We start from the raw sequence: 14,403 nt of genomic DNA on the forward strand, positions 1-14,403 counted from the left end.
CCCAGTGGCAGCAAGGGGGCTGCATGTCGCCTGGGGACACTGGCTTTCCTTGCACAGAGCAAGCCCAGCTGAAATCTTCCAGCTCAATCTCCTGGGCTTTGCTCCGGGGCTGAGCATGCCTGCAACCTGAGCCAGCTTACCTGTTTTAGCTTAGTCTGGCTGTTTTGCGTGAATGCAGCAGCAGAGGTACGGGAGTGTAGCTTAGTGACCAGTCCTAGGCCTACAGAAAATGCAGCTTGAGTGCTAGCTGTTTATGCTTAAAGTCATGTTTCCTGAGGTAGGTAATATCTGAAGTGTTGCAGGATTGTTAAAAATAATATACTGGACTATAATATCCCATCCACCACAATGGACACACGAGAGTGGGTTGCTGGCAATTCAATTGCAAGGGTGAGCAATGTGTTTTCAAGTCAAAATAAGTACCTGGGGCTATGTAGATGGGGCTATATACATACAAGCTAATGCACAGTTTTATTTCAGATCAGTAGTGTTCTGAGTAAGCAACAACTAAGAAATATGTTTTTGATTTTAGGGTAATTTGCCAAATTACTTTGAAGCTTTATAAATTGATGAGACAGGGAAAGTACCTCTTCAGGTTAATGTGAGGCTCACTCTCAGTTAACTGTTTTATTTTACTTCTGTAAACACTCTCTTTAAAGGCAGAATCTTGCAAAGCTTTGAAATAAGTGCCGATATTTACTTTTTTTTGCTTCAGGAACTGTCTAATTTTAAGAGGACTGTTATGCTGGAGGAGTTTCATTCACAAGGAAATGACACTGTAAGCAGTTGACTCCTCCACTGCCCTGTGCTCCACAGAAGTCCTAAGCTTCCAGGAAGGCACAGCCCTTGCCTTATGATCTTGCCTGTAGGTCCATTTGGGATTTGGCAACTCAGGCTGGTGTTTTCAGAGAGAGATACCTCTGAGAAAAGGTATCATCTTTGTTGCACTGGAAGACTGGACCTTGAACATGTCCATCAAATCTGTCATGGTGACATGTTCTCCTGTCTTCATTCTCTTCGCATTCATCGTAAGCATGCAATTTCTGTCCCTCTTAGTTTTATGGGGAGATGGCTCAGTTTCAAAAATGGTTATAATACAGGTGCAATGGCAATTTCTGCACTAAGACTGCATGAGTTTGATGTTTCTCTTGACTAATTATATCCAAAGCGTTTAGCACAAACCACAGAGGCTTGAGTGAGAAGTTTACTTGTTGATCAAAGGCTCTGTGAAGCTGAAGAACAAAAAAAGATCACCAAACTCTCCTCAAACTCTACCACACGCATTCCTTGTGCAAGGAAAATGCAAGGGTAAAATACATCTGCAACTTTAATAAGGGAACATAAGTATTGTGATACAGGTAGTCAGATCTATCCAGAAGTGGTGCTGCTCATGCAGTATTCATGAGCAAAAAAAAAGTAGAGAAGGAGCTGTAAGAATAACCCAAGGTTTGCAGACACCTACAGAATAAGGGGCCAGTGTACCAGACAAGCAAAGAGATTTGTGGGAAACATGGACACACACACAAAAAAAAGTCAGAGGATAAGACTGCTGAGCAGAGAAGAAATGGAGAAAAGGAACTGACTCTAAGTTCAAAAATAAAGAAAGAACAGAAGAGACAATGAAGTAATGGGGAAGAAGAGTTTGTTTAGCGATGATATTTTTAACTGGCATCGGTAACTAACCCTTCGCAGCAATACTGCAGTTTTCAATGTTTCTAGTTTGTTGTCCAATCTAAACTGGATGTAAAGTTGGTCTTTGGGCCAAGGGTCTTCCACGTACAAGTTTGCAGAGTTGGTAAAGCATCGGGACCGTGAGAGCTGACTGGAACTTCTGGACCCCTCTGTAACACTAATGAATTTTCTACCTAAATGCCCCCAGCTGAAGAAAAGCATCTTGTGGTGAAAATGATGGAGTTTCCTAGCCATGTCTCAGGTCTTGCAGCTTCAAAGGAAATCAGCTGTTTAAAGTTTAAGGCAAAAAATGTTCTTTGTGAAAAAAATAATCAGATCATCTCTGATAGCTTAAATAAAAAAAAAAAACCCACAATTATTTTCCCTTTTCAAAAGCAACGTAATGTAACCCATCCTTTTCTCCAACAGAGAAAGCACAGTTAGCAAACTGAAACACAGTTGTACAGGAAAGCCCTTGGCTTATTTCCTATCTCCATGACTCACTAATCAGCCTCCCACTCACAGTTGCCTTCTCCTTGGAGCGCAGGGATGTTCTGACCTAAACCTTCCCCTCTTAGTCTGTTTCCACCTTCTGTTGCAGATTGCAGCTGCGTCCTCTAATGCTTGCTAAGGCCAGGTGCCTGGCTAATGGCCTTTGCCTGCATGCACACACAGATCTATAATTTCCTCTGGCTTTGGCAATTTGTGATTCTGATTTTAGCTTTTAAATCCACCTTCAGGGCTCGCACGTACATCCTGGCTTATCCAGAACTGCTCAAGTTCCTTGCTAACAGTATCATTTTTGTAAAGCACCTTGAGGGGACTGCCATGTAGGAAACAGTAACTAACTTTTTGGGATAATCTGGAAGCAGCACTTACTGTCTGCATATATGATGGAAGACATATGTTCTATTGTTACCTCATGCTTTATAATAACTTAGATCCTCAGATTTATTCCTGCATTTTTGCTGCTTAGCTTCTTCTGTTCCATGAACAGAAAAGGAACTAGATCTAAAACTTTACATACATAAACTGTCAGGAATATTTGCATACCCTGTACGCCACTCAAATTTAGGAGGCATCATGGGGATAATGCCAGGGATTAAATAGGCTCTGATCTGTTACCTCACTGTGAAATGTGGTAGGGGTACCCTCCGCCTCAAGTAAACAACACCTTTCTTCCTGTTGTCCCCCAAGAAAAAGAATAGAATCAGGACATTAAAATATCTTAAGACTGTCTTTAAGCATAAAGATTTGAGGCTGAAACAGCTTGTTTCCCTTCACGTTTGCAGATGTCACCCTTCTTAACCAAAAACATGGGCACTCTACACTTTCTACACTGAGCAGGTGATCTCTGCACTCCCAGAGCTGGAGGGCTGATACATAAATTCAAATATTATATGTTTAAACAAATGTCCCAAGACTTGCAATTAAAATGAATAAACCTGTCAAGAGCTGGAAGGGCCTAATACAGTAGTAGTAAGTACCAGATGCATAATAGTAAACAGTATTTCTTGTAGTTAATACCAGAAAAAGAAAACCCACATATCCCCCTCTTCATTCAATGATCAAAAAAATGTCTGTATTTCAATAAGTTTCCTTAGTCTGGGATAGTCTCTTGGTGCAGAATAGCAAGAGGCCAATGGGGAAACTGCCCAAACTTGGAGAGTGAAATGCAGCAGCTTGTTGTTCAAGCCACAACCATCTTCCACACAGCTGTGCAGAAATCAGGTGGTGGTATAAAAGTGGATCTGCTCCTCTGGTCAGCAAATTCCTATGCATTAAAATACCACTTATATGGTATAGGTCTTAGCCAGCTCTGCAGTCATTCTGTGCTGCCAAGGCAGCAGGGTGCTGACGTGCTTGGGACCGAGGCTGTAACTTAGCTTTGCTACTGACAATTGCCCTGAGAAAACTGCAGTTGAGAGCCTGTTCTTAAAGCATGAGAACAAGTGAAGTGGGAGAAATCCTGGTGTTTTCTGTTGATCTGCAACCAGAGACAGCTTCAGAGGCCTGCTGCAGCAAGGCAGTGTGATTAGAGGAAGAAAAAAATAACGATCACATTAAATAGAGTAAAAACTTATGTGTAACTTCTGAAATGCAAGCATTCAAGTCTCATCTGCCTGCTGGGCAGGAAGCTTAAGAGAAAGGGCCAGTCTGGGGCCACAGAAGTTTGCATTAACTACAGGCAAAAAGTAAATGTCTGTGTGCCATCAGGTATAAATCCATGTAAGCATGTTAAATCCCAGGGAGATGAATGCTCTGTTACCATATGTAGCAGGCAAGAAATATTCAGTTTTGCCCACTCAGAGCAAAAACTCATCATCTGAGGTTTAGGTATGTAAAACACCATTTGTCTGAGCACACTCATTTTCTAGTTGTGGCACAGAGATTGTGTACTGCTGAGCTGGGCACTGGAGTGGGTCTTTGCTGTAACCCTGTCTAGTTTTGCAATGAAAGCTGTAACTCTGCTTGAGGCAGGTGGCGCGGGAGGAACAGAGGCAGGGCTCAAAGCCTTTCCTGCGGACCGCGCAGCCCAGAGACAGTGGGCGAGCGGCTCACCTCTGCTGGCGCTAACAGAAGTCACGGTGTGGAGGGGGCCATTCCCGGCCAGTGAGGCCACCCCTCGCTGGCTGAGGAGCTGCGGCTGTTCGACACCTCCACACTTTGGGATGCTTCTTGCTTCTGTGTGTGAACGCAGGGACATGCCTGTCTGCGCCTCTGTGCTGCGTCATGTGCACAGGGGAGCATGAGCCCCTGGTCTTTAAGCTGCCAGGCAATGCATTTAGAAAGAATGTCACTATCATGCTTTAGAAGGGAAAGGTGAACTTCAGGTTATATCATTTAAAGCTCTGAGGTATTTAATGGCACTTTAAAAGTCATAGTGCAGTGATTTATGCTTTTTTATCTATTGATGTAACACACCCAAGGACCTTAACCTTTGAATCACATAGGAACAAACTTCAAATGATTTCCTCTTCATCTGTTTTGTGTCATTTTTCTTCATTTGGGAAAGATCAGCAGTTTTGAGTGGAAGTCACAGAAACTGAGACCTCCTTAACTGATGGCCTTCATGTGGTCTGCCACCATAGAAAAGCCTCATTTCTCCTGCCTCCTGCCTTGCTGAGGGAGTAGAAAAGATTACCAATGTTGTGGTCCTTGGCAGACACGGGACTAGAGCATGGGTCCCCCAGACACACATATGTGACACTGCAGAAGGAAGCCCTGCATCCTTAAAAATACGAGTTAGAGCTAAAGCTGGAGCAGGAAATCCTCCCTACTTACTGTACAATAACCACTACAATATTTCTCAAAGGTCACTCAAAATGCACCTACAATGTAGTTGTTCTCCAGCACCCTGGTAAACAAGCACCCAGCTTGATTGCTAGCTTGACATGAGGGAACTCAATACCTGATGCAGGAGGCTATTTAGAGATTTCACCGTGCCATCAGCTGCTGAGCTAGCACATCTTGCTAAATCTGAGCTGGCAGTGCAACTGCAGTGATTCGCAGAGCAGTTTACCCACTGCTTATTCCAAAAGTACAGGAATAAAGAAGGGTTCTGTTAGGAATAGGAAGACCAAAACTGCTGCTGCTACATTTCATAGGATAGGGCAGATGATATCATTAAATCATCTTGTCTGCATACCTGTCTTAAAACTACCATTAAATCTACCAGTTACTCCCAGGCTGAGTCCAGCAGACTGAACATATATTTTATCTGGTCAGAGCACCCCTTCCAGAAAAAAACAAGGGGTCTTGACAGCTAGGCCTGTAACAGGGCCTTGGATGTCTTCTTTGAAAACCAGTTCCTCTCGTGCTCTTTTGTTTTTGTAGGATCCACTTCATGTCACACCAAGTTTAACTAATTCAGAAATATGCTTTATCACTTTTCTAGACTCCTCTCTTTTTCCTAAACCCAGCATGAACTACCATGATACTGTGAAACTGAACATTATTGTGATTTTCTTCTTGCTCCAAACAGCAAATAATGCAGTGACAGATGTTATGGTAACCAACCAAAATTGTGTGCTGTGATTAGCTATTATTAGCATGTCTATAATCCCCAAGGGATTAAGTAGTCACCTAAGCATGGCTTCACGTGTCACCTATGTCTCATAGGGACATAAACTAATCTGTTTTGTTGGAAACAGATGAAGCGATAAGTGTTTCAAAGCCCTTCTAATTTAGAGAAAATTCCTGTGTTTCATTCTGGTCTCAAATCACTGCTTTGTGGTGGAAAAGAGTAGTTTTGACTTGGATTCTGTTTCAGATGAGTGTCCTTTGAAAAGTTGGGCATCCAGCCCTCAAAAACAGCTTAAAAAGTTGTTCTTAATGTCCTTCTCTAAATGGCCAAGCATTTTAAAGAAATTAAGTGGTCCTTCTGTTGATTTTCCTTTACTCCACAATGAAGTAAATGCTGCTGCTGAAGAAAAGGAGTGTGTCACAAGGGAGCTTTTGGCTCTAAAATCACCAGGACTTTTTGATTTAATCTACAGTCTTTTGTTTTTAAACCTGTGTTCAGCAAGCTTCCCCTCCTCTTTTGCAGTTATGGTGCTGCTTGTGAAGGACCTGCATGCAAAGCAACCACCAAATGACAGTGCGTACCTGAGGCCTTATGTAACTAGTTTTGCCTAAATTTACTGAGCTGGTTATCATCACACTCAGTGTGGACGGCTCCAGCCCTGTTCAATCCCTGCAGGACCCTGCTGATCCCTGGGGCACAGCACATATGGTGAGCAGACAGCTGCAGCTGATGGATTAGTTCGGCAAACAGCCATTTGGCATCTTTCTAGAAAAACAGGCCACAGGTCCAGGCAGGACAGAGTAGGTCCACTTTGCCCAGGGCATGCAGCACCCAGGAGCTTGTGATGGCAGTGGGGCACATGCCATCTCCCTGCACCTCCAGGTCCTGGTGTCCCTGGATAAACCCAGCCGAGATGCTGAATGAAGGAATGGAGTGTGTCCCAGCAGAGTTTTTGGCTCCAAAGTCACCAGAACTTTTTGGTTTAATCCACAGGTCTCTTGTTTTCAAGTCTGTGCTCAACAAGCCTCTGCCTTTTTACTTATGGTGCTGTGTGTGAAGGGTCTGCATGAAAGCAACCACCAAAAGACAGTTCCACTCTGCAGTCTTGGAAAAACAGAGTACAGTCCCCCCCGAGACAAGCACATGCATATCGAGGTCTCCCTCTGAAATGTCAGGGGAAGCTGCACAGATACCACATTCCCCCTGGCAACAAGCATGGTGTTTCCCACATAATGGGCAACTCTAAACAAGTTGCTTGCAAAGCAACAACATAGACACCAGAGGCAGGGGGAGGTTGTACTTTTCTGTTCAGGAATTCCTGGGCAAGTGATTGCAGGCAATCTCTGCAGCAAGTCCAACACACCCAGAAAGCTTTAGGCTTACTGTGAATGTCCAGACCATTGAAGCAGCACCAAGAGGTGGAAGACTCCAAGGGCTTTTCTGTAGGAACTTTAGAGTCATTCCTGGTGCATGCATCCTCAACCCCTGGACACCCTGCAGCCCAGTGGGAGAAGTAACTGCCAGTGCTGACAAGTCCTGAATGCATACCTGAAGTCTTTGACTTCTACCCGGGTGAAGTGGGGTACAGAAAAATACATGGACAGACTGCAGAGAAGAGAATTTCTCCTCTAGGGAGAGAAGAGGTAGCTGGGAAGATTATTTGAATGGTGGGCACAGGTTGCTGCCAAAAATGCTTTTGTAGTCATTTCTGGTATACTATTTATTGTGCTTCATTGCATCCCCATGGAAGGCTTTTACAAAAAATATCTTGGGAAGGAAAGAGCTATAGTGTCTGTGCAACTGGAAATGCCCACAAGACAAGCTGGAAAGAATGTGCATAGAGATGTTTCCAGTGAATAGGTGAACTGGGGACTCCAAGGTTTTGTTGTGGTCCTGAAGACAAAACTTTTATTTCTGCAGATTTTTTTGCGTCAGCAGATAATGCATAGCATCTGTCTCCTCTTGAAAGGATCACCTTCATTTGATGATGCAGGTGTTGGAAGTGCTCATGATATATCTACCCCATGCAAGTGGGCAAGTATGAACACATGCCTATGTAGATCCATATGTACAATCCATGAGTTTCTGATTAATGCTCTGTGCTTATTCTCTTAACACGTGTAAGGAGCAGAAAGACTTCAGTGAGACAAAGGTGCAGTACAATCACTTCAGCAGACTTACTAGCTTTCTGGGCTGCTTTTTCCATTATGTAAAAGCTGTGTTTGTATTAGTATAGCAGTCAGACCCACCAGTGTGAGGATTACAGCTGGTTTTTACATAATGGATTATCCAAGATTAAGCGTTTTATTCAGGCACACGAGCAAAAATAACCAATTAGTGACTTTGCAGATTCATTATTTAAAGGCAGCTGGAGGGCAATTCACAGAAATCTCTCCTGCTGACTGCAGCCCAAAGACTGAAGCAGAGTAGCCTCAGGGATCTCCAGCACCTCTACCCCAACAGGTAGGTCTCTTGCAGCAGAGGCGAACCAGGTTAGCATCTCTTGCAGCAGGAGCCTGCAGCTCATGTGGCAGCAGCTGGGAGCAGAGTAGCTGCTTGGGTGCCTGGCAGTCTTGGGCTGGCAGCTCAGCTCCGATGCCGACGTCAGGTTTCAAGTATCTGTGTTTTAACTTATCATCGGAACTGGTATCCAGGGTCAAATATGCTAACAAATGTATATATATAATGTATGTATGCTCTCTTTTCCCAAAGATGAGGACCAAACACGCTGGGATGCAGAGGAGTGGGGTTACACTAGCAGATGAATGCAGCTATGGCCATCTTGTGGCTGCACTGCAAGGGGAGATCATCCCTCCAGAGAATCAGTGTTATCTGTTATGTTTGTAGGGGGGATGGTCTGAGGGAAGAAAATACTACAATGCAATTTGCCATTAGAGTATGCAGCTCTAGTACCTGATAAGGTTATGAGAACTGGCCATAATGAACAAAGCTTTGCTGGTTTTAAAGCGGAGTGGACAAGCACCACAGAATAATTAGAAACAACAGACTTTCAACCTACATTGCTTTACCAAAGCTCACCAGAGCATTATTTTTTGTCAAAACAAAAAACCATCAAATTTTGAATTTTATCAATTCTTACCAACTTTAGCCAGAGTCTGGCTTGATCTATAACATAAAAATGGCATGAACTGAAATACTACTAGTGGCGACCAAAATACTCTTGCAAAGTAATTGCCATTGGTGCTCAGATGTACAGAGTTAGCTGGATTCAGGCACCACAATAACGTAGGTTTCTCAGTGAAGTAGTACTCGCTCAGCATGGGACGAAACTAGTTTTTAAAATAAATGGAATGTGTCTGTAGGCACAGCACTGGCTATCCACATCTGCTGTGAAATAAGACTCTGTATGTCCACTTTTGTCTTGCAGAATGAAATACGCACAATATGTTTTCCTGGCATCGATCTTCTCCACTGTTGAATATAGCCTAGCTCAGACCTGCGCAGTGGAGTCTTTCTCTGTGAAAGACAATTTTGATCCAAAAAGGGTAATTATGGTTATTTCATCTGCTAAACACAATATATGTGGAGAAGCTTTACTATATAAAATGTTTTTCCAGGTTATAGGCTGTATAAAAGGGTTCATTGCCAAGAAGTTAACTTGGTTCATATGCTGTCTCGCAAACACTGGTTCTGTAGTTTGCTCTTTCTGCTAGTGTTTGACTTGCTGAATATTATGGACCAGCTGGCCACAAAAGGCGGGGATATTATTCTACTAGATATAATCTTCTGTTAGCTCAAGTTCAGTATAGCTTTCAGTTTTGGGCAGTCCCATGAATGAAACACTTTAGATCCCTAAACATAGAGAGAAGGTGCAAACAAGGTACCCCACAGACTTGCATCCACAGCTGGCCACTCTTGGGAGTCACAGTAAAATGAGAATTTATCTAGCTGGTATCCTGAACACAGCCTGACTTTTGGTTCTAAATACAGCGTTTAATTTACCTGCCTCTGAAGAGGAAATCAGGGCTAACTTTGTGTAGTAAAGGCTCAGTCTAGTGTGCCAGTTCCTGTTTTGACTGACCACCTGCAAACATCATTTCCAGCCACAAACAGAATTCATGGGTTGCCAGCACTTCTTCTGTACAAAGTTTGCCTTGCTGGAAAGAAACCCATGTCTGGGGAGTTTTAGGAACATCAGTATCTTACTAAATCCAAGTTCTGCTCAGCCTCATGTATTTAGGAGCTAATGCACTCTATTTCACTCTTAAGCATGTAATTTCCCAGACAGATTTCATTACCTTAACTGAAGAGTCAAACTGAGCAGAGTTATATTCTGCTAAGTTATGCTCTCCCCATTGCTTTTACCAATAATGGTAACTTCTGAGGGTCTTCCTGTCTTGCAGTGACTTGTTTAGATCTTGTTTTAGTAGATATTGCTTTTGATTTTCAGGGTCCCCTTTTTTTAGTTATTTTCTTCTTCTTAATCTCATTTCATCTCCTTCTGCTGCTAGTCTCCCCACCACATTTTTTCCTCTTCCTAATGCACATAGTCATTGCTTTCTGCTTCTCCAGGTAGACCTGTGACACCATCAGAGAACAACTTTGACCCCTGGCAGCCAAAAGAGTGGCTCCAGCCAGTTTGCTAAAGGCTTTGCAGTGGTGATTTGGTGTCCTCATTGGCATCTCCCATGGAAAAGCTTAGGCCTAAATGGGAACAAAGAAGAGCTGGCCTGATTCACAGCAGACATTTCAGGGTGGGATTGTGAAGACACTTTCAGGGCTGGGTTGTTGCTACAGGAATGGCTAAGTGGTAAAAAGTAAATACATACAGAAAGGCGGAGGTGCTAGAGCCATTCCTCGTAGTACTTCATGAAGCCCAGAGGCAAGGGTTCATCAAATGGTGTGGCAGGACCTGTGTGGTGCCTACCGGCCTAAGTGCAGACCTTCCTCTCTGGCCAGGCAGTGGCTAGTTGGAGGGAAACTGTGTTTACAAAAATGCTTCTGTGCTAATCTTGCTGTGGTCACTAATCCAGATATTAATAATCTTTCATTTTAGTATGCTGGGAAGTGGTATGCCCTGGCCAAGAAGGATCCAGAAGGCCTTTTCCTTCAAGACAATATCTCTGCTGAATACACCGTTGAGGAGGATGGCACAATGACAGCGTCTTCCAAAGGCCGAGTGAAGCTTTTTGGGTAAGCGTGTGCCTGATTGTCAGCTCTAGAGGTGACATGAGGTACTGGAGGGGGGATGGACAGTAATCTATCCTGAACGCGCAACTTGCCTCTATCACGAAAGGAAGCTCAATCAAGCTAATACATTGCAAGCCAAAGGTTAAACCCATCTGCATCCTGGGTGAGTTCTCAGCCTGCCTCTGGCCTAGGTCCATCATAAAACTACTGTGTAACTGCCAGTTCAGTTATAAAGTCTAATCTTTAATGATAGAGTAGTAAAGTAAATAAATTGCAACAAAGAGAGAGGAGCTAGTGTAGCCTGCAGGCCCATGAGTAGCACAACAGCTTAGATTTCTTTGAAAGCAAGGAAATGTGTGTAAATGAGCATTACTTTAGCAGATCTTTCAACATGTTGTCGGACACATTTCTCAGGAAAAGACTCAGTTAGCCCTTGGACATCACTGTGACACCTGAATAGACAGATGGAAGGAAGCTTAAGAGTTTTTCTTGTCAGAAATGGTTACTATATGGGATTACAACATGTGAAGAGATTAAATAGATTTCTGAGTATACAAAAGAATAACTGGAGCTTCCAGCAAGCTAACACCAGTTCTGCTCTGTGTTAACTGCCCAAAAGTGCCCAATGGCACAAACAAAAAAACCAGAAGAGCAGGTGGCTGTGAACCTTAGGCTTAACAGCACAACACTGTAGGATATTTTGAGACAGAGCTAAATGAAGCTTTGCAGATATTCCATGCAATGTGGGTGAGAAAACTTCTGAATGGCCTCCTCAGAAACCAGGTGCAATCTCAAGGTTGCCATAAATTTACTTCTGTAAAGGCAGGGTTAAAAGGAAGCTCATCCTTTGTTAGAAAGGGAATGAAGACCCTAACGCTGGTGCACAAAACAAGACAACTCACCATGTCCAGGCATTTATAATGCAGTAAGACATAGGTGGCATTCAAAGCAAATCAGATGGAGGGCCATTAAGGGAAATGGATAAAGAAGATGGGCTGTTCAGGTGATTACAAGGTTCTCTTGCAGCCTGTGTGAAGGCCTTTTGTCAGTTTGGAGAGTGGCGTGGTTGTAATTATTTCCTTGTATGCAAAAGGCATCTCCTTTGCCAAACCCCAACCTCTGCCTGTGGATACAGCAAATTTTCCCTATCTGAGCACAAATACAGGTCAGTTCACTCTGCAAACTTCTGGCAGGGAGTCAAGAAACATTCACTGTTTTGCATGGCAGTTGTCTAGTTGTACCCGAGCAAGTGTTAAAAAGCATGCTGAGTTGGAGGAGGGTCAGAGCAGTGCCCCAACCACAGGGTGCATTGGTTACCATGCACTGTCATTGATGGGATATCACAGACATGCTTTCCTTGATGACCAAGCACGAGGCTGTATTAAGAAAGGCTGTGCCCATGCCCAAAGTAATTGCACTGTACTCTAGCCTGGTGCTTCCTTGAGTCCTGCATGAGGCACTCACTTTGCAGGGTTTTACCTTCAGCCTCACGGATCTTGTTACAGGTTCTGGGTGATCTGTGCCGACATGGCTGCTCAGTACACAGTACCTGACCCAACCACTCCAGCAAAAATGTACATGACTTACCAGGGCCTGGCCAGCTACCTCTCCAGTGGTGGTGAGTGAATTTCTTCAGCCCCCTCTTATATCCCCCAAAATGTTGATCTGTAGCTTACAGCTGCCCAAATTTGTGTGTTTCAGTATGTGAGCAGGAAAAAAAGCTGAGTCTCTAAATGGAGACAAAGCATCCTTGCGGGGGGATGCTTTTTCCAAGCAGCGCTTTTCATCTCCACACAAGGGGCAGGATCCAGAGTCTTCCCAGGGAACCCACCTATCCACCAGTTTAATCAACAGAGAAGATACAGCTTAGAGAGAATGGGCAATGCAAATAAATTTCATATAGCTGAGCATGGCTGCCAAATACTTCCTGGGCTCCAGGGTGGGTATTATAGAGGTGCTGAAGGTGCCCATCCTCACACACCTCATAGCTAATGGGACATGACATGTGGACCCAAATCTGCACCCTAACAGCAAGGCACAGATCCTATCAGACAGATACAGCTGGAGTCAACAACTCTGAGCTGTTAACTGAAGTCCCCCTTGCAGAAACTCTTTGAGTTGAATCTCACTAATGCACCCTACACACTCCATATTTCCAGCCTGGATCTCCCATAGCTATGGGACACTACTTTGGAAACTGGGCATGATTTGGCTTGCTAATGCCTAGCAAAGAAACACATACATGCAGAACTGGCAGATACGCCACACCATACATACTTTGTTGATCAAGAAAGCTGGAAAACAGAAGCCATGTTTTACTGAGGCTTTTTGCACAGCAAATGTGATCGGTCTGGCCTTTAGCTTCCACCCCCACCCCCACCCCCTGACACATGCTTGGGTAAGAAATATAGAGAGATTTTTGTCATCAAAACGTAATCCTGTGAACACTAGTAGACCAAGAAGCCGCAGGGGAAAATGCACTAACCTCAAATCCTGTCTGAGCAAGAATTTGTCTTGTTGAGAGGTACCACTGGAGCTTGCCTGTGCCCTCAGCTGCAGGGTGGAGATCAGGCAGCGATGGAACAATGCTCAGCTGGATCAGAGACACTCAGCCTTGGCTTTTTCTCAGCATAACTGACACATACTGCAATGACATGGTGGGGAGCAAGGTGAATTCAGGACACACTTCGTTTGTCCCAATTCTTTATCTCACAGTGTGGATATAAGCTAAATGTGGGAGGTGACTTTACATCCTTTGGGAAGCCCTCCCTGCCACATGTTGCAGTAAAGCCTCTCTCACCTGGATGAGCATGTCCACCTTTGATCTGTTTTGTCCATCATGACAAACACATATATTCTGATGTTTCAGGGGACAACTACTGGGTGATTGACACCGACTATGATAACTATGCCATTACCTATGCCTGCCGCAGCCTGAAAGAAGACGGGTCCTGCGATGATGGCTATTCCCTGATCTTCTCACGCAACCCTCGTGGCCTCCCCCCAGCCATTCAGCGCATTGTGCGCCAGAAGCAGGAAGAAATCTGCATGTCCGGCCAGTTCCAGCCTGTGCTTCAGTCAGGTACTTTGAGTTAATCAACAAACTCACAGAAATGGCTGCACTGGCAGCTTGTAGAGTAGGTGATTGCATTTGCGCTAAATGTGGCAAAACCATAGCAAACTGAGTTGCATTCTTTCAGCAATGGATTTTTAAAGTCGCATCTACTAAGAAAGTGCAGCAAAAGCAAAGTCCATGGAAGGCAGGGAGAGCCCATTACAGCATGGTTCTGTAGCTTTAACTTTCACCTTATAGCAAGGTGTGTGCTGAAACTGACACACTACAGGAGGAAGATCAGGTCTTCTCTTTCCTAAAAGATGCACACACACAAGGGCTTGGGCAGGTGTAATAATGTAGTTTCTGAACTTGGAAATGCATGGTTTGGACACCTGCGTAACAGCAGTTTACCTTAGGTCTGTGCACTGTGCCCTACAGCAAAAGCTCCTTCCAGGAAGGAACACCCTTACTCTCCTTAGCTGCCAGCATGATTTGTGTC

The 14,403-nt window shown here is 44.1% G+C and overlaps 2 protein-coding genes across 2 annotated transcripts in view; one reads left to right on the plus strand and one right to left on the minus strand.

The window, feature by feature from the left end:
* Positions 1-13,783, minus strand: part of PDE6B (phosphodiesterase 6B) — a 45,701-nt gene extending 31,918 nt beyond the window's left edge. Inside the window, exon 1 of the mRNA XM_026098624.2 lies at positions 13,335-13,783. The gene's annotated coding sequence lies outside the window, so the exon portion shown is untranslated. The remainder of the gene's footprint in view (positions 1-13,334) is intronic.
* Positions 9,088-13,945, plus strand: LOC112982330 (purpurin). The gene is made up of 4 exons (XM_026098639.2): positions 9,088-9,204; positions 10,716-10,852; positions 12,355-12,467; positions 13,719-13,945. The coding sequence occupies exons 1-4, from the start codon at positions 9,088-9,090 to the stop codon at positions 13,943-13,945; spliced, it is 594 nt and encodes a 197-aa protein (XP_025954424.1).
* Positions 13,946-14,403: the final 458 nt, after the last annotated feature.

The sequence above is a fragment of the Dromaius novaehollandiae genome, chromosome Z, assembly GCF_036370855.1.
Source record: "Dromaius novaehollandiae isolate bDroNov1 chromosome Z, bDroNov1.hap1, whole genome shotgun sequence".
Taxonomy (NCBI): Eukaryota; Metazoa; Chordata; class Aves; order Casuariiformes; family Dromaiidae; genus Dromaius; species Dromaius novaehollandiae.

Bases quoted from the DNA above. Each gene is read 5' to 3' on its own strand.
- LOC112982330 (XM_026098639.2), top strand. From the start codon at position 9,088: ATGAAATACGCACAATATGTTTTCCTGGCATCGATCTTCTCCACTGTT. The intron at 9,205-10,715 runs GTAATTATGGTT...CTTTCATTTTAG, and splicing joins ACAATTTTGATCCAAAAAGG to TATGCTGGGAAGTGGTATGC. The intron at 12,468-13,718 runs GTGAGTGAATTT...CTGATGTTTCAG, and splicing joins CAGCTACCTCTCCAGTGGTG to GGGACAACTACTGGGTGATT.